Source organism: Citrus sinensis, chromosome 5 (genome assembly GCF_022201045.2).
Source record: "Citrus sinensis cultivar Valencia sweet orange chromosome 5, DVS_A1.0, whole genome shotgun sequence".
In the NCBI taxonomy this organism is placed as follows: domain Eukaryota; kingdom Viridiplantae; phylum Streptophyta; class Magnoliopsida; order Sapindales; family Rutaceae; genus Citrus; species Citrus sinensis.
The window spans coordinates 10,792,350-10,814,113 of record NC_068560.1 but is presented as its reverse complement, the minus strand read 5'-3'; the positions used below and the strand labels follow the sequence as shown (position 1 = coordinate 10,814,113).

General features: G+C 32.3%; 1 protein-coding gene across 1 annotated transcript in view; it reads left to right on the top strand.

The window, feature by feature from the left end:
• Positions 1-6,331, top strand: part of LOC102611443 (acylsugar acyltransferase 3-like) — an 85,233-nt gene extending 78,902 nt beyond the window's left edge. Inside the window, exon 3 of the mRNA XM_052441514.1 lies at positions 5,693-6,331. Coding sequence (XP_052297474.1) covers positions 5,693-6,216 — 524 coding nt within the window. The 3' untranslated portion in view covers positions 6,217-6,331. The remainder of the gene's footprint in view (positions 1-5,692) is intronic.
• The last annotated feature ends 15,433 nt before the right edge of the window (positions 6,332-21,764 follow it).

Sequence of the window (21,764 nt, the reverse complement as noted above, 5' to 3'; positions counted from 1 at the left end):
AATCTTGTCTAGTACCGCCTTGGTTTCACCGGCCCCCTAGTACAAGGTTATTATTATTTGGCACGATAAGCCCTTAGCACCATATTGATTCGAGTGTGGTTCATGAGGTGTGGATTCCCCCCTCATGATTTAATTGGCGTTAATAAGGATTATTTAGCCCATAATGCATGTTGATACGGATCCAGATACCCAAGTACGTCATTTCAATAAAATTCTCTTCAATTTATTCTCACCATTTCAATACCAATTTTATGATTTATTCTCGCCATTTTAATTTAAGTTTTAGCATATTCCAAATCATTTCCACCACAAATCCAATCACCCATTCACAAAATTAATTCTACACAATTAAAATCTCCCTCCTCGTGGGATCGACACTCGTCACCATTGATCTATACTACAATAGATTCGTGCGCTTGCGAGTACATTAAAATTTGCACAACAAGTATATTGTTCCGTTTATGTCACTGTATGAACAAAGTGGAATCATACATCAAGTCACGGCTCCATATTCACCTCAATCTAATGGGATTGCAGAACGAAAGAATCGAACTTTAAAGGAAATGATGAATGCAATGTTGATAAGTTCTGGGTTACCCCAGAATATGTGGGGAGAAGCTGTTTTGTTAGCTAATTATTTATTAAATAAGATACCCCGAAAGCAAGAAGATACAACCCCGTATGAGCTATGGAAAGGTAGATCACCTTCATATAAATTCTTACGAGTGTGGGGGTGTCTTGCTAAAGTAGTGGTTCCTTTAAATAAAAAAGTGAAAATAGGACCAAAAACTGTTGACTGCATTTTCATTGGTTATGCACAAAATAGTAGTGCATATCGAATTTTGGTGCATGAGTCTAAAATTTCAGATGTCCACAAAAACACAATAATAGAATCAAGAAATGCATCGTTTTTCGAACATGTGTTTCCTTACAATTCCAGAGTGGAATCGAGAGAATTGGAACAATTTCATGAAATAACACTTGAAAATGAAGAAAATGATCAAGCACCAGAAGAAGAAGAAGAACAAGAAATTGAGGTTAGACGTAGTAAAAGAGCTATAATAGAAAAGTCTTTTGGTCCAGACTTTCTGGCGTATTTGCTAGAAAATGAACCTCAAAGCTTCAAAGAGGCTGTAACTTCAGCTGAAGGCACTTTATGGAAAGAAGCCATTAACAGTGAAGTTGAATCCATTTTACAAAATCATACTTGGGAGCTAGTAGATCTTCCTCCAGGATGTAAACCTTTGGGGTATAAGTGGATTTTCAAACGGAAAATGAAAGCCGATGGATCAATCGATAAGTAAAAGGCAAGGCGTGTAATTAAAGGTTATAGGCAACGAGAAGGCCTTGATTATTTTGATACTTATTCTCCTGTTACGAGAATAAATTCCATACTGATGATAATAGCCATTGCAGCTTTGCGCAATCTCGAGATACATCAAATGGATGTAAAGATGGCTTTTCTAAATGGAGATTTAGATGAAGAAATCTACATGGAGCAACCTGAAGGTTTTATAGCTCCAGGACAAGAAAAGAAAGTTTGTAAATTGGTTAAGTCATTATAGGGCTTGAAACAAGCACCGAAACAGTGGCATGAAAAATTTGATCATACGATGATCACAAGTGGCTTAAAGATCAACGAGTGTGACAAATGTGTTTATGTCAAAGAAACAGAAAATGGCTATGTCATTTTATGTTTATATGTTGATGACATGCTCATTGTTGGGAGTAATGATGACATGATTAAATCTGCCAAGAATATATTGAAGTCTAAGTTTGACATGAAAGACATGGGTCTCGTAGATGTCATTTTGGGAATTAAAATCTCAAGGGCTTCTAATGGACTTATTTTAAGTCAAACTCATTATGTAGATAAAATTCTTGAGAAATTTAATAAAGAGGATAATACTATGTCTAAAACTCCATTAGATACTAGTATTTATCTATCGAAAAACAGAGGAAATGGTATTTCTCAAGTTGAATATGCTAGAATAATAGGTAGTCCGATGTACTTAACAAATTGTACCAGACCAGATCTAGCTTATACAATAAGCAAACTTAGTAGATATACGAGTAATCCAGGAACTGATCATTGGAAAGCTATCATAAGAGTACTTAGGTATCTTCGATACACTCGTAATTATGGACTGCACTATACTAGGTATCCAGAAGTATTAGAAGGATTTAGTGATGCTAACTGGATATCAGATGTAAAAGATTCAAAATCTACTAGCGACTATGTGTTTACACTAGCAGGTGCAGCTGTATCATGGAGATCATCTAAACAGACAGTAATTGCTAGATCTACAATGGAATCTGAATTCATTGCATTAGATAAATATGGTGAAGAAGCAGAATGGCTACGTAATTTTTTAGAAGGTATTCCAAAAATGGCCAAAGCCTGTGCCTACAATTTGTATACATTGCGATAGTCAATCAGCTATCGGTAGGGCACAAAGCAATATGTATAATGGTAAGTCTAGACACATACATCGTAGACATAATACCATTAGACAACTTATTTCTATTGGAGTTATTTCTATTAACTATGTAAGGTCAAAGGATAACATAGCGGATCTGCTAACCAAAGGGTTAAATAGAGAGCTAGTAGAAAAATCATCGAGGGGGATGAGATTAAAACCTATAGATTGATTAGTCAATAAAGAAGGAAAACCTAACCTAGTAGACTGGAGATCCCAAGATCTAGGTTCAATTGGACAACCTATTTGTTAAAGACTAAAGATGGATCACTGTGGGGGTCATTCTCTTGAGAGGATTACCTCATTGACCATTCCTATGATGAAACAGTCATGCCCGTGGGGAATAAGGTTGAGCTAGGCTCTTAATGATTCTTATGCGTCGAAAATTCGAGCGGAGTAATGCGGGTTACTCTTAATTAAGATATCACCTATGTGAGAGAGAAGTGGGGTCGCTTCAAAGGGAGCTATAAAGGGTTCAGCTCTTAGAAACTCTTGCAGAACCAGGCAGATGTTCAAGGCCAAAACGAACATAATCATGAGAACTCAACAGTGTTAGGAGAAATACCTATGTGTAGTATATGATCGTTTACACTAATGGCAGAATAGTTCAAAGACATCGTGTCTACTGATCAGCTAGTAAAGTAATTATACTATTACAAGGGAAGGTTCAAAGGATAACACCTACCTATCCTGTGCTAGGTATCAATCCAATAAACTCAATCATTAAAAGTCAAAAATAGTTTTGATGTCAAAATTTAGCTGTTTTCCTGTTTTTACTGCCAATTTTCATTCATGTGGGGGATTGTTGTCAAAATAACATAACATGCTATTTTGAGGGCATATTTTGAGTGGGTCTCACTTAACAAAAGTGGCACGTTTTAATTTCCTTTTGAATTTTTGTAACAGTTTAATGTTTTGAATTCAAAGAAATTTGAAACAGCTTTTACAATTAATTTTTAGCTATTATTCACGTTTTTTTTATTCAAGTTTGAAATCAATTCATGGCTGTTATAACAATTGATTAAAACATATTGAATTTAGAAATTCAATACCAAAGCAGCTGTTACATCCTCCCTTGAGTATAAAAAGGCATCTTCACTTCTGTTTTTACACACTCGAAAAACTAAAACAAGCACAGAGCATACTTGCTGTTTGTCCTTCATCCTTCTTCGTTTTTCTCTGATCGAGTTTATTGTGGTGGTTCGCCGGAATTTCCAGCCAGTGCTTGACTGAAAATTCATATCCGTTGTATCCTGGGAAGCAGATACCAGCAGACCTTAAGCACTCCAAATAGGCAGTAAATCTGTTTTAAGGAGACTATTTTGTGCAGGCCTCGGTTCCATTGCATTTTCTATTTTTGGTTTCCTCTCTCTTCTGTTACGCTTTCTGTTTCTCATTGTTTTCGTTGCTTAGCTAATATATAATTTGTTATCTCACTGTTTTGTGTTTTTCTAACAGAAGGCTAATTGAAAAAATAAAGCTACTTGAAACCCTCTTCATCAATTTCTAGTTGCCAAATCTTTATAGCTTCATATGTTTTGGTTCAATTATCACCACCAGTACGTCCATTTGTATACCAATCCATAGAGATCTAATTTCAAGTCATGAACATGTATCGTCAGCAAATTAACATCTAATCACTTTATCAATTTGTATAGTCTAATGCTCAATCTGAAATTCTATAGGTTGGCTGAACATTCCCCTAAAATTAATTAAATTTTACCGAAAGAGAATTATCAAGTGTGTCAAGTTAGAAACTCTCCACTAAAGTTAACATGTTAGAGATTAGCATACTCCTAGTGATGTTGATGGAAGAGGAATTTGGAAAATTTGCCAACATCTTGTGACCAGACAATGAGATATGTAGAAGTCATATAATTAGAATTTTGGAGGCAAAAGAATGTGGCTCTATTATTACGTGTATTTGGATATTTCCGCACTTGATCTGTTTTGAATTGCTCAAGCGATATTGAGATTTGGAAATGATAGTTTGAAAATGTGAGATCTTCTATTGACATAAGATAAACGAGGGTAGATGAGGAGATATTACGAGTAAATTGATGGAAAGAGACGTCTCAAACTTAAAGGTAGATGTCATCTTTTGCCAAGCACTAAAACATATTATTATACCCTTAAGATAGTTATGGTCAATATAAGAATTAAAAAAAAAATATCTTGCAGATGCACTAACTCATTGGCCTGAAAAAATAATTCATCCTTTAACTTATAACAATTAGTAATCTATAAAATCTTAAATCTATTAACATATTACATTAACTACTAATTTTGTTCATAGTCGCAGCCTTAAGCATTATTTAGTAATCAAAACAATAAATCTATCCATTTTTAAAGACTATTAACTGTAACAATAAATTAATTAATATGATAATTATAAGAGGTAAAGAGAGAATTATTATCCTGATCAAGAAAAGTACCGTTAAGTCTAGAATATGATAGTCAATGGCTGAAAAAAATTAACAAGCGTGTAATCCATGACCAAATATTCTAAATACTTAAAACTAAGATAACCTAAAAGTTAATGTTGAAAAAGAAATTAATCAAAATTGACACTTTGATCACATAATCAATGAAAATCAAGATATATAATAAACACCTGTTTATTTTGCTTTTAAACTCTCACAAAATTCTACCCACTTGCTGGGAGGGTCAAAGACGATTTCTCAATTGAATGTAACGACGAAGGGGCTGAGTATGTTGAAGCTTTTGCAAACGGCTTTTTGTTTGAATACCCTCAAAAGCCTGATCAGAATCTATTACGGGATTTTCACCCGTTTAACTACGCAGAATCTCCAGTAGCAAGCAACGGGGGTCCAATGATGCGCATACAAGCAACTTTTTTCAAATGCGGCTGGCAATCACAGTTTACACTTGTCACAAGCTCATTGATGGAGTCTCGTTAGGTATATTTGTTAACAGCTGGACCACCACAGCTCGTGCAGGTAATAAGGAAGTGGTTCCTAGATTTGTTGCATAAACGATTTTTCCGGCAAGTGAATCCTTCGTGCCCTTACCTTTACATATTTCACCAGTCCAAGCAAACAGGTTTGTATTTGATACAAAGAAAATTGACCGACTCAGGGCTGAAGTTTCAAGTGCAAGCGTGCCTAGACCATCACGCGTCGAGGCACTGACTGCACTTATTTGGAAGTGTGCAAGGGCTGCGTCAAGATCAAACCTCGGGTATTCAAGACCTTCTTTGTCAGCACACGCGATAAACGTGCGTGCCGTGGCCGAGCCGCCCTTGCCTGACAACTCTGTGGGCAACTCCGTCGCGTATCTGATGGCGCAGGCGAGTGAAAAGGAAATTGAAACACTACAAGACTTGGTTTGTTCATTAAGGAAAGCAAAGGCAGAATTTAGACGAAACGGTCTCAAAACCTTGCTAGAAAACAAGAGTATATTCGATATTCCGGAGTCAATTAAAGACAAGTTTGAAAAAGATGAGATCGATTTCTACACTTTCTCCAGTATTGTTAACTTTCCATATTATGAAGCAGCAGATTTTGGATGGGGAAAGCCAGTGCACCTGACTTTTCCAAATTATTTGGTGTCAAACTTGATTATGCTAATGGACACAAACGATGGTAAGGGAATAGAAGTATTGGTGACTCTGAGCCCCGAAGACATGGCCTTTTTTGAACGTGACCAAGAACTGCTTGCATTTGCTACTACAAATCCATCAGTACTTGGATATACGAACACGAGCAAACTATAAGATGCCCGTCCGCTTATTTAGCCACTTCGACTATATTAAAGTCTTATGTTTATGTAATTGTTTATTAATTAAAATAAGAAATTAGATATTTGTGCATGCCTCAAATGGTAGTTCTTTCTACTATTGAGCCTATCTTGCACAAATTTATTTAAAACGCTAGTGAAATTGGACATGAGATCAAGCCGACAACCATTTCAAGAAAAGAACAGTAAAACCAAATTTCACAAAAGCCGCCCATGTACGTGCATATCCTATTAATTTAGTTGCAAGTAAATTAACTATTAATTTATATAGTATTTGAGTACAATAAAAAAATAAGATTTTTTTTTATAATATATGATCGTCTAAATTTATCGAATTGTTAATTTAGCATACTAGTCCTAAAATTTCAAAAATTATTATTTAATTAATATTATTGATTTATTTTTTATATTCATGTATCAATATTTAAATATTTATTATTATACGAGGAGTAATGAACAAGCCTAGAGATAATGACTTGAAAGAATGGTTAGTGATTCTCAAAATGAATATTCTCCATAAATATTAACAATATATGCCGTAAAGAAAAGAACAATAGTTTCTAATTAAATAAAAAGTATATTAAAATATGGGTGGTGATATTTTCATTTCTCAAATTGTGCATACGCACCATACTTTAAAATATAATTATAAAAAATTCAAACCACTTTTAATAATTTCAGATAAGAAAATTTCAAGCAATTAACTAATTAAAATTTTCTTATATATATATATTAGGGATGGCAAATATCCAGATGGATATGGATATTGTCCACCCACGTATAAATCCATGATTATTCATGATGGATTTATCCATATCCATATCTAATATTTAATATTGGATATGGATATGGATTTTATCCACACAAATATGGATATCCATGGATGTCCATGGACATTAAATTTGTATTTCTAAATTTTAAAATAAAGTAAAAATTAATTAATGATGTATTACATTAAAAAATTATTTTTTTATTTTTTATTTCCTAAAATTATTAATTTTAAAAGCTAATTAAAATTATTTTAAACAATTTGAAAAAACAATTGCAGCTTAGTCCGTCGCATGAGCCTTCGTCACTTCACTTCAGTGAAGCAAATTATCGAACACAACACGAACATGGTGTGCAAAACAGCAGCGAATTCCATCAATATCAAAAAGATAAGCCGACCCATCAACATAATGACTTTAGTGGTAAACGAAGTTGCTCCCCCACACAACTCAATATGCACTTTGAATCTCCTTCTAGAAGGCCTTTCTTTTTCAATTTCCTACTTGATTGGGATAGAATTGCAGCCGCTTCCTTTTGTTATTATTATCTTTTTATTCTTTTTGGGATTGTGGGATTGGGGTTTGCTCTCTCACTCATTGAGACTGAGACCTCCAGTACTTGGCATTTTCAAACCCATTTTTGCAAAGTTGATAGTCCTCAATGGTTTGATCAATTTCAGCTTGTGAATTCATCAGGAAAGGGCCGTACTGCACCACCGGTTCGTTCAGCGACTGCCCTGCGATAAGCACAAATCTCAGTTGCTTTGAAGATCTGTTCCACGCACTCAGGCCGTCTCCGAAAACACAACACGAACATGAGAGTCGCCGTCAAAAGGCATCAGCCGACAAGCGACTTCCTTCTCGACTCGCTCCCCCTACCGATTCAGTCTCTGGATCGCGCCGCTACTGGGAAGGCGCGTTCTCGTCCTGCCGTGGAAAAACCGTTGCCGGTCGGGATTGCCGGAACGACCGTTTCTTTCACAAACCGGAAAATGAAGTTCCGGTTGAGACATCGATTAACGGATTCTAAGACGACTTCGTCTTCGTCTGCAGCAGAGGAAGCTCGTGGTGCTCGAAGCCATCAGAGGGAGAGACCGAGAGTTTGCCAAATTAAAATCATTTTTTTCTTTTTACAATTGTTTGTTTATTACATTTTTCATTTTTAATTTTATAAAATTAAAACTTTTTAAAATTGTGTTGGGTTAAATAGATATCCATTGGGTAAAAATAATTATTCATATCTATCTGGATATAATTTTAAAATATCTATTTTAAGATCCAGAAATTTTTGGATGGATATTATCTAATCCAATTGGATGGATATTATTGATATCCATTATGGAGCGATCCAATTGTCATCTCTATGTATGTTAGAATAAAGGGAGGAGTAATGATACAGCCACAAACTCTTGTACAAACTTATTTTGTACAAATTGACGTGGCATTAATTCATTGGTTGAATGAAAATATAAATTAATAAAAACAAATCATGTGGGCCAAGTGATGTTTAATTCAACCAATCTTATCATGCCACATCAGTTTGTACAAAATAAGTTTGTACAAGAGTTTGTGGCTGTATCATTACTCTAAAGGGAGTTGTTCTGAAGAAACTCTCACTATGATATATACAACTTAAACGTTTTTGTTTAAAATACGAATTAACTTAAAAGGAAACAACTAATAAAATTATCTTTTAAGGAGGCTTTATGCATGGAATTAGTTAACAATTTATGAATTTAACTATTTACTTTAAGAATGGCTCACGTGATGTTGAAATTTGGAAGTGATTGTTTGAAAATGTGAGATCTTCAAGGATCATTATAGATATGAGGGGAGATGAGGAGATATTTATAGTAAGTTAACTGAAAGTGACGCCCAAACCTTGAAGGGAGGTTATTTTTGCCAAGCACTAAGGTAAATTACCCCTTAGATCATTATGGTTAATAAATAAGTTTTGCAGATGCACCAACTCTATAGACCTGAAGAATCATTCATCCTTAAGCTATATAACGGTTACTAAATGTATAAAATATTTTAGCATATATATTGAATAATCAAAATTTATTAATAGCTATAGTATTATATATGTTGAATTCTTCAAGGAGTTGATAGTTTTATTTTATTAATTTAAGTTAAGTTTATGGGTATTTTAGTTATTTTAAGCTAAAATGAATATTTTCATAATTGTATCACATAATTAAAGGCATAATTATACACTTTAAGATGGTAAAATAGTCAATAGTTAAATTTAAGGGAAAAACTAATAGCACGGATGGTGAAATGACTTCTTGAAATATTAATGGTTGAGTAATGATCATCAACTTATTTAGGTGTGTAATTAGGTTTTCGCTACAAAGAATGCACAACGTGGGGATTGAAATAATTAACATAGCAAAATTTAAGTTGATATCGACCAGCGTTGCATGCCAAGAATAAAGTTGAAGTTGAGGCGAAGGCTAATTCAAATGGTAAGAACACTGGCTCCTTTAAGGCCAAACAAATGGGTTGAAATCCAATCATCTTTTTAATTTGTAAAATAAAAAAAGTTGATGTTTGCATTTGTTTTTTTGTCTAAAATTTGAATAGACCTTAATTAGTTAAAATTCTGAATTGAATTGGATGTCTGAATCTAAATAATATGCTCATTTTTTTTGCTAAATTACAAAAAACAAATATTAAGTTGTTTATTTTTTTAATTTAAAAAATCTGAAAATTAGTATTTTTACATTGTGCCTTAAATTATGAATGTTAAATAAATAATAAATATTGAAAGAACTTAGTTGAGATTATATATTATCATAACATAAATCATTTTCAATTGAATACGATATTTTAAATTCTAAATTTGTATATGTTAATAAGTTTTATTGAAGTTCATGATGTTTTTCTATAAAAAAAATTCATAAAAAATTATGAAGATAAATAATGCTAATTTGAAGAAAATAAAAAATAAAAATAATAATAGTCTATCGCTATATTGTCATAAGTTATAAAGATGGTAAAATCCAATTTTTTAATTTTTATTTAGGTAAGGATGAAAATTAATTAATTAAATAGGGTATCTGGAGAATATTCTTTAATGATATCTTTAAAACTTTTTAGATTAAGCAAAAAGCTAAAAGAATTTGATTAATAACTTAATGATTTAGTGACTGAAAATTTTCATTAAGTTGAAAACCAAATGGATTTAATGGCTTAACTGATCGAAATTAAGTCAATGACAAAGTCATTAAGAATTAAAAAAAAAAAGAAAAAAAAGAATGGCCCAAGGTTGTTTAAAAAGTGTGACACTAAGGGTGCGTTTAGCATACTGTATTACATTATTTAATGCAAAATGTATTGCAGTAAGCTATATTGTATTAACATTGTATTACTTTAATAATATTCAATGTTTGGTGTTACATTGTATATCATTATATATAATAATATTTTTAAAATTATTATTTATATTCAATTAATTTTTAATAATTATTAATATCTTAAATGTTTTTGTTCTTATTTTCTTAAATCTATTATTTAAATTTATAAATAAAATATAATTATCCACCGTTGACCACCACAAACCACCCCCTCTGATCACATTTTGGCATCTATTGATATCATTTTTTCACCATTGGAATTATTATCACAAAATCTATGCAACGATACATGTATCACCAGAAAAGAAGCTTTCATTAGCTGCAAATATATGGTCAAATTTTCGAGATTCCAAATTTTGACCATAGATCTACAGGGACGAAAGCTTTCATTTGATCAACGGAAATGGTCATGTAGACACCTACATTTCCCCTTTTGACTATAATATCCTTTTGACGGAAGCTTTCATTTGATAAATGGAAATGGTCATGTAGATGCCTAAATTTTTAAGGGACATTAAAATCCCCTTTTGACTATAATATTCTTAGTAGATAGTAACTAAAAAAATTGATTTAAAATTTTTTAATGAATATAAATATAATCTAGATAGTTTAATTTGTCTAGTAGAATAATAATATTATATTTATTTTAATATATAAAATATTTTTAAAATATAAATTATTATATTTATTTTAATATTATATTTCTATTTATTATAAAATATTAGAGTCAATTTTTTTGAGTTGATAGAACCAAATGGTATTTTAGTCAAAATGGGATTTTAAAATCCCTTATTGAGAATATGATGATTTATATAATCATTTCTCAAAACCTTGAGATTTTATTCTTAAAAATTAATGTTGCACACCTTAATTCCGAGGGGGTTGATGGGTTTCGATAATGAGGCAAATGCAGCATTAAGTCTTGTGTGATGCGCACCATTTGAACCAAACATGAGATTCTTTTCAATCAATACGAGGGCGAGCAATTGCCCTATGCAATGTGGCATGCCAAACATTGACCTGTTAGAATTGATAGAGTAAATGAAAGTTTGCTTAATAAAGCCTGTTAGAATTTGATTCCTCTGAACTAATCATAATATTAAATATTGTTAAAATCTATAAAGTTATATATGTAGTAGATGAAATGAGAAGCAGGCTTAGGCTTAATTACCTTAAACATAAAAAATTCCTTTGAATCCCATATAATTCTCTTAACGAAGATGGAGAAGATAAGACGCTACAGTTGAGGTTGAGTTTGTTACCACTTAAGCCGAGATGCTTCAACTTACTCAAACCTCCAAAATAATAATGAATCTATTTTGTAACCGTTTATATTTTTCAGTATTGTATCATTTGAGAGCATATATTTGTTAATCTTGTTCCAGCTAAGTGCAATTAATCTAATTGTGCGAAGAATACAATTTGAATCGCATCTTTTAGACCTCACAATAAAGGTTAATTTGATCACTTTTAAATGAAAAAATGAAAAATTATTTGCAATTAGAGTTTTCTTTTTCAAATGTATTTATAAGGTATAAGATGAAAGTATAAGACCAAATCTTTTTGATACAAACTCGTTAATCCAACGGCTTTAATTCCAAAGGCCTTTTTCATTTGTTCTAATGCACTTATCAGTGATGGAGCAAGGCATAGCAGAAGTGGAAATTGATAGGGTAGGAAAACTAGATTTCATTTTAGTACTGAACCAAACCAACACGATTAGGTGTAAGCCCTAATCGAAGCGTGATTAGATATCGATCTAACCCAGACAACTCAATGAGATTTTTAATAATGCGTAAAGCAAGATTAGATGACGATCTAATCTAAACGACTCTACAAGAGAGATTTTGATAGATAATACCCAAAGGGAATTATAAAGAGGGGTTTTATTGAATAGTTGAATCTGAACTTTGAAAATAATTACAGGACCTCTCTATCTATAATAGATGAAACTCACTTCCCTAAGTTAACTTAAAAAGGGAAACTAAATTACAATTATAATGGAAATAAAAGATTATTCCCTTAATTAGCTAAATCTCATACCCTAATTGACTCTAATCAAAATGAAAAGTGCTAAAATAATAAAATACCATAATTGACTCTAATTAAAATAGAAAACCTCAAAATAATAAAATTCTAAAATTTTAAAATTCCTAAATTAACCAAAATTAACTTCCTACATTAATCAGCTGCCTCAAGCACCTTTGATTAAGATTATCAAATCTTGTTCCATTGCCAACTCTAGCAAACTACTAACCGCTACAATTAAGCCGGTTAACCACCTTATTCAGAATAAACATAATTTTGGGACAACAAGTGGCTCATCACATTAATGAAGCTGCCAGCTGCTTCAATTTTTAGAAACCTGTATGGACAAGCAGTTCTTCTTTCTGTTCATGGACCGCCAGGTACTCTCCGCTTTTTATGTCAACTTGGATAAGTTGAGTCATCTGGTTGTATGTCATCAAACTTCATATCATATGTTTCAAGAAGTCTGATGAGCATAATTTATATATACATATTTTACCCTTAATTATATAATTGCTAGTTATTTTTATTTGTTATTTTTAATTAATTGAATTATTTTATTGCATAGGAAATTAATTGGAGATTATGGATGAAAAGTACATAAAGAATAACAATTGGACAACATTGAAGATCAAATCAATTTGTGGAAGTAATTAAGGAGATGTGCAAGAAATTCTGTTTGAAGAAACCGAAGCCAATAAATTGAATTCTCCATGTTCGTGCAAACAAAGAAGCAAGTTAAAGCTAAAATGGGCAGCACATAAAACAAAGCTTTTAATTAAGCCTTTGAATGGAAAGTCAAAGTAGAATAAAGGAAGGAAATCAATAGCTTTTGGCCTTTATTGTTTTCAATTACGTGGCAAGCTTAGGGCTTTAGCTTGTAAAAGTTAGTTTAGTTGTTAGAATCACAATAGGATTCGGTGGCCAAGCAATATAAAAGGGAGTTTTGCTTTTGAATAAAGAGAGGAGTGCAGACGCAATTCAGGTAGAGAGAATCGGCAGCAAGAGAATTTGAGATTGCAGCCGCAAGAAGGAAAAAAACAAGGCAGACGTCGGAAGGAATTAAATTGAAGCAAAGGCAGCCGCTTGAATTAATCTCCATGACTGGTTTTATCAATTCTCTTATTCTCAATTCAATTATGTTAGGCTAGATTTTTATTTGGTTAAGGGTGAATTCAAAACCCTAAACATGCTATGCAATTAAATTTAAATTCTATCATTCAATTTATTTAATTGAGAATGTTTATGTTCTTCTATAATTAATGTTCATGGTTTATTCTTGTTTTATTTGAGTGGCCAATTAGATAGGACTTGAATAAATTTTATTGCTAGATTAAAATTTTTTATCCGTAATTGTCTTGATATTTTAATCATTAGTAGCAGGTTGGAATCAGTGATTTCAATTGGAGAACATAACCTAGGTTAAATAATCTGAGCTTGTGTGTTTATTGCCTAGATCAACCTAATATCTTTCTCTTTTTAATGCTTCTATTATCTTAAATTTAAAGAGCTTGTTTTAAATTATTTAATGGTTAGAGATTAGGTGAAGAGCTTATATTGCCTAACGACACACTAAGGAAAGATTGAGACTAACAGAGCTTATTGTTGTCTACGGTTGATAGTTTCAATATAAATTGATGATAGAATTGATGTATTATGTGCATGTTTGGTGGTGGCGAATGATCCTTTAACCAAAGTTTTCATCATTATTATTTCTTTCTCCTTTAATTAGAGTTTTTATTAAATTCTTGTTCGTAATTTTAATTTCTTTATTTATTACTATTTAGTTAAAAATTCATAAACCCCCCTTTTATTTATAATTGACATTTTCTTTAGTTAGATTAATTTATATTATTATTACTATTATTTTATTTTTAAATCTTGCTTTGGAGTTAATAATAAATATAACTAGCATAGTCTCTGTGGGATCGATCCTTACTCGCTCTGTACTAATTATTTATATTAGTGGTAAGGTTTTAAATTTGGTGCACCTTAACGACACTACCAAATTCGATTGGGAAAATGACCATGTGTACTAAAACTTTATATGGACTCTAACCAATCCAAATAAAATCAAATAATCACTTCTGTGTATATGGGAAGCCTATCTTCTTTTATGTGTCTAAACCAAATAGGATATTAGGAACTCATGATAGTGGCTTTCAGATCTTTTCATCTTAAAAAAAAAAAGAGGAATTTGAGGGCTTTGATCACATTCAAGTTGTTACAAATGATATCTGTGATATGAATATCTGCTCACAACTGTTGTTCCTTCGAGTGTGCATGTTTCACACTGTTCCGCATCATGTTATTAGTCCTCGAAAGGGTCATGCTGATGAGATAACACCTAACATAGTTGAATATTGCATTGCTCGATTATTTGTTGAGAGTGTTTGAAATGAGTTGAGAAAGTGTTTGGATTCTAAGAAAATAGAGAGAAAAGATAAAGGAAGAAAAAGAACGAGAGAGAAGAAAATGATCACAGTTTTTATTGAACCGAAAACTAACTAAAACAATTACAGCTCATCTATTTATACTAATGCAATTATACATTTACAAGATTTTGGAATATTCATGCACATAACTACTAATCACTAATTATGTTACAATATGGTTTTTCTATATAACAAACGCTGGACTATCAACATAACGTCCTCTACCACATCAGCATGATTCTTTTATAAGCTACTTGCTGCACTACCAGACTTATCATACTATGCAATCCTTACTCTTTGTATCAGCTTCATCAAAACATATTCTAATATCCTCCTTCAAGCTAAAAGGTCCAGGATGAACTTTTAGCTTGCTTTTAAGATAATAAAACTGATTATAAGTGAGAGCCTTTGTAAAAATGTCTGATGTTTGATCTGCACTTGGAACAAAGCAAATACTAATTTGTTTAGCTAAAACCTTCTCTCTAATGAAATGAATATCTAGTTCAACATGTTTAGTTTTAGCATGGTAAACTGGATTGTTAGCTAAGGCAATGACCCTTTGATTATCACACTACATTATAAGTATGTCAACTGACTTGAGCTTCATTTCAGAAAGTAGAGCTTGAATCCATATTACCTCTGTTGTTGCCAAAGCAAGACCTCTGTATTCAGACTCTATACTTGATCTAGAAACAATAGATTGTTTTTTAGAAGACCAAGATACCAGATTGGAACCCAGATACATAGCATACCCAGCTACTGATTTTCTATCATCCCTATCACATGCCCACTCAGCATCAGTAAAATAGTTAAGTTGTAGGCAACCAGTGTGAGAAAAAGCCAATCCAAAATAAAGAGTCCCTTTGAGATATCTCAACAAACGTTTAAAAGCTTGCCAATGTTCATCAGTAGGATTGGAAAGAAATTAATTCAGTTTATTTACTGAGAAAGCAATTTCAGGCCTAGTAAGAGTAACATATTGCAATGCTCCAATTATGCTTCTGTACTGAGAATCATTGTCAATAGGAGTGCTTGAATTTTGGTAAGAGAATGTGAAGTAGCCATTGGTGTGGCACAAGGACTGCTTTTATCCATATTTTGCTTGACTAAAAGATCTGCTATGTATTTGGCTTGACAAAGATGTATTCCATCTACTGTTTTAGTAACTTGTATCCCTAAAAAATAGCTAAGCTCCCTCAAATCTTTAAGAGCAAATGTACTATGCATATCAGATATAACTAAAAGCACCGTGGACAGATTTGAGCCAGTAATGATAATATCATCAACATAAACCAAAACCAGCAAGATATGGCCAAGATGCCATTTGAAAAACAAAGAAGAATCTGACTTGGAATTTGTGAACTGCCATTGTTGAACCATTGCACATTTAAATCTATCAAACCAAGCTCTAAGAGCTTGTTTTAAACCATAGAGAGCCTTCTTAAGCTTACATACATGATGAGGCTTGGAGGGATCAATGAAGCCTGCAGGCTGTGTTATATACACATCTTCTTCAAGATAGGCATTAAGGAATGCATTATTAACATTAATATGTCTAATAACCCATTTTATGCATTATAGCTATGCTAAAAACAATCCTGATAGTAGAGGCTTTAATAACTGCACTAAAGATTTCATTATAATCAACCCCTTGAGTTTGAGAAAAGCCTTTTGCAACAAGCCTAACCTTATATCTAGATATGGATCCATATGGATTTTACTTGATTCTGAATACCCACTTATTGTCTATAACTTTGACTGGTGTAGAAGGTTGAACCAAAGACCAAGTTTGATTGGCCTGCAATGAATTAAATTCTTCTTTCATGGCATTAAACCATTTAGGATATGCTAATGCTTGAGCCACAGAGGCTGGTTCTGTAGGTTCAGCAAGTAATGCTGCTAAAAAAGTCTTAGGCTTAAAGATTTTAGCCTTAGGCCTGGCTATCATTAGATGATCAGAAGGTTGAGGAGGAGAAAAATGATGAGACTGCGAAGATTGAGAAGGTACATAATAAGTATTAGAAGCTATTACATATGAATATATCATGTTGCCTTGGTAACTAGTAGTTTTATAATCATATCCTCTACCATTAAATTGACCATTAAATCCTCTACCATTGCCAGGAAATGGTCTAGGTCCAAAACCTTTACCATTTTGTCCATAAGTTGGTTTAAACCCTCCTCTGCCATAATACTTTTGAGGTACAAAACCAGGATTGAACCTATTCTTGCATTTGTTTGCTCTATGTCCAGGTATGAAGCCGATTTGGCAGATGATTAAGTCAAAATTATTATTATTTTGACCTGATCCTGGATTATTAAATGTATTGCCATCAAATCCACCAAAACTCATATTACCTTTTTTAAATCCATAATTATTTCTGCCAAATCCTTGATTCTTCTGAACAAGATTTGCAGAAGATTATGCATTACATCAGTGCTAAGATTATTTTTCTTCTGTTCAATTCTCATTTAATGACTCAGTAATAAGGCATACAAATCATCTAGACTTAAGCTTTCACCTCTAGCTAATAGGCTTATACCTAGAGATTCATATTCTTGAGATTCTAGTCCAGTTAAAATGTAATTAACAAGATCACCATTCTCAATAGGCTTACTAGCTATGGCAAGAGTATCAGCTAACCTTTTCATTTTTGCAAAATATGCACTCATTGTCATTAATCATTTCTTAGCTGTCTGTAGTTGCATCTTGATAGGCATGACACGAGCTTGTGTTTGAGAAACAAACATGCGATTCAGAGACTCCCACAATTATTGAGAGGAAACACAATGAATCACTAAGGAGAGAAAATTCTCTTGAATTGAAGACATCATCCAACTGAGGAGAAGTTGATTAATTCTAATCCACGCAGAGAACGTAGGATTTTCAACTCTTGATCCAGATGCAGAGCTTGAGGAGCTCGCAGCAGCTTCATCTTGAACAATATACTGATCTGGACACTTTTTGTACCAGTGATAAAACCTTCTAAGCCATTGGATTTGATAGAAGTAAGAACTTGAGTTCTCCAAACAATAAAATTGTTTTGATAAAGTTTTATTGAAGTGACAAAGTTATAAGTATTGCTCTTTAGATTTGAGCTGGTAATTGGCTCTGATACCATGTTTGAAATGAGCTGAGAAAGTGTTTGGATTCTAAGAAAATAGAGAGAAAAGATAAAGGAAGAAGAAGAATGAGAGAGAAGAAAATGATCACAGATTTTATTGAACCGAAAACTAACTAATACAATTATTATTTACAAGATTGTGGAATATTCATGCACATAACTACCAATCACTAATTTTGTTACACTATGGTTTTGATATATAACAAACTCTGAAATATTAGCATAACGTCCTCTGCCACATTAGCATGATTCTTTTATTAGCTACTTCCTGCACCACTAGGCTTATTATACTCTGCAATCCTTGCTCTTTGTATCAACTTCATCAGAACATATTCTAACAGAGAGAAATGAAAGTTAATATTGGGTACCTTATTATTCAGAACATGATAGCCACAGGCTATTTATTGTCAAACACCTTGCCTTTGGTAACATTATTACAGATATCCTCAAGCACTTCCACATTCTGAAAACTGAGCTGACATATAAGGAAACTAAGGAATTGGGGATTTAAATGGAATAATGCGTGGAAGGAAATGTTGGGTGAAAAATTTGATGCAAAATGGTTTTTATCCTCAAGTTGAGCTTACTAGTTTTCGACCTCTAACTCGCCATTTTGTTGAGGAAGATATTAAGGACATACATGTATGAGTGTATATTGGGTGAGATATATGCTCTCTCTTATCGTGAAACCAGTTTTGAGCAACATGTAAACTAGCAGTTTCATCTCATTTTTTTTTTGGACAGTCAAGGGCAGATTCTTAACATATGTAGCTTCAGGATCCACCACAAGTATGTGGTTAGTCATTTTATATTTTCTTTCTGGTTAGGGCTGAGAGCATGTAAGGTTAGAAGGTGCCACAACACTTGCAAAGTTTGAATTTTGTTATTTTGTTTGAGTTTTCAAATAAAATATGATAAGTTAAACACAAAAATTCTAATTTGATCCTTGAACATTTTATTTATAACTTATATATATATATATATAATGTCATTTTATACACAAATATTATTGTCAAAATAAAGTACATGTTAATGAATAAAAATAGTTTTAAAAAAAGTAGAAGAAGCAAGCATGTAAAAAAAAAATGGTTGTGATGGTCTACATTCAATTTTTTTTTTGTTTTTTTTTTTGTTTTGATAGTCTCTCTCTTTTAAACTAGGCTAAGAAATTTTATGTGGGTGGGGACTCTTTTGCTTTGTAATTTTTTTCCATTATAAATTATTATCACATTTTTTATATGATATATTGTCATTGAATAGAAGTCTTAGTAATATTTTTATTTTTAATGATTTAGCTTATTAACTGTTAATGCTGAAAAATAACCTCAACAGCTGAATTTATTTTCTAGGGAATAATAGCACGAATCCAAACTCAAACACCGATCCAAATGCATTTCACTACATCAGCCAACCATAAAACACAATTAGGATATGCTGAAAGAGTCTGGCACAAATCCTCCGATGCATAAGTCAGATATTTGATATATAAAAGAAGGAAAATGGAATGTAAAAACTAGAAATAAGCAAGAATTCAAGGGATATTTTTGGTGTTGTTCTGAAGGTCATGTAAGAGGCAGATGATTAAGTGGTTCGTAACTTTTTAGAGCTTCCAGTCGAATTTGCAAACCCCCATCTTCTAACACCATTTATAGCTTAAATAGGCTTTTGGTCCTGGGTGGTTATTTCCTCAATTTTAGCTCACTCTCTCAGCAATTGCAGGTAGCCTCTATCAGTTGAAGGTGGTTTAAAAGGTGATTACACTTAACTTCTCTAAAGAATAGGACTTGTTTAGAGCACGTTTGACATGACATGGACAAAAAGATTTTCAAGTCAGATTGGCAGATCACCAAATAGACAGAGCATGTTTGACATGACCAGGACAAACAGATTTTCAAGTCAAATTGACAGATCTCTAGGTAGGCATAGCACACTTGACATGACCTTGATAAATAGATTTTCAGGTCAGATTTGTGTATCTCTACGTTGGCAATTAAGGTTTCTAGGTCAGACTAGTAGATATTTTGGTTAGACTTTGGACCACAGTAAGTGATAACTCTATGAAATGAGAGTTATCATGATATTTTTAGACTTAAATCAATATTATTTAGAGAGTAAATGACATATTTTTATTGCATTTTAGTTATATTTTGGATTAAATCAATATTATTTAGAGATTAAATGATAATACTTATTTCTATTAATTAATTCGGCTAACCACTCATTTAATGATATTAGCTAGGAAAGAACCACAAAATGGTCTATCTTAGTGGAACATATCAGAACAATACGTGGTTTTAGATTGGTTTCTTGAGTTGAGTTTTACTTGATTCCAAAAGGGTCATGCTAAATTTAAAATTAGTGATGAATTAGACATAAAGATTCACCTTGTAGGGTAATTAGAACCTAAGCGTGTAATGCTATATCTTATATTAGCATAACAATTGGTCACTGTTAGGTTGCAAAAGATATAAGACATCTAACATGCGACAACTGAGGATACATAAGGATTCGGCCCAGTGTTGTAGGAGATACTGTAGCAACTGAACCAAATATTAGAAAAATAGTTAAAACCATTAAGGGAGTTTAATCATTCAACTACTCCATTCCCATTGGTTTTATCCTTGTGTGTGATGTGAGAATTTACTTTATTGCATTTTATTGTAATTAATTAAGGTATTAGTTTTATTATTTGTTTTATTTTCAATTAAAGCAAAATTGCATTATTAAGATTGTTGTAGCAAATCTAATAACATCAATCCTTGTGGAAATGATCTCGACTACTTATCATTATATTACTTGTTATGTGCACTTACATATTGACATCAATAACATTTCAATTCACTACAACAGTAAGGCTAAATGATGGTCTCGATCTCAATAAGACTGGATCATTCTTGTTCACTTTGGACCTCAAAAAGGCCAAAACAATTTAATAGGCCAAACCTTAATAAGGCTAGTGGAACAAAATCAATTGGACCTCAATAAGTCTAAAATGGAGTTTAGAAAATTGCCAAATTCAATCTTAATAAGATTGGATCAAATAATTAAATGAAGTTATCAAATAATTAAATTAGGTTGGACCTCAATAATATCAAAATTGATGACCTTGATCTTAATAGGATCATATTATAATTGTTAACTTTGGACCTCAATAAAGCCAAAACAATTATAATTAGCTAGATATCGATAAGGCTAGTAGAACAAAATCAATTGGACCTCAATAAGGCCAAGATGGTAACTTCAATCTCAATAAGATTAGATCATGCAATTTATTCACATTGGACCTCAACAAAGCCAAAATGATGACCTCGATCTCAATAAGATCGGGCATTTAATTTATTCACATCGGACCTCAAAAAGTCTAGAATGATGGCCTTTATCTCAATAAGATCGGATCATATAATTTATTCATGTTAGAACTCAACAAAGCTAAAATGATGATCTTAGTCTTAATAGGATCAGGCAAACAATTTCTTCATGTTGGACCTTAACAAGACCAAGACAGATGACCTCAATCTTAGTAAGATCAGATCAAATGAGTAGATAAGTTAAGAAGCATTGGAAATGCACTTTTGAATAACTTTATTGATATTGAAATAAATTATAAGAACTAAACATGAACTAAATTGAAATAAAAAAGGTAAGAAATGAAGTCTTCTAACATGGTTAAAAAGGAAACAAAAATAAGAACATTAGTGCTAGGGTCGGCCTACTGATAGTAGTTTCGCAGATGCTTTATGTGCTATGTCTTTCTAACCTTGGCACGAGTGACCTTATACCTTTCTTAGTTGAGCAGTCTCCTCTTTTGCTT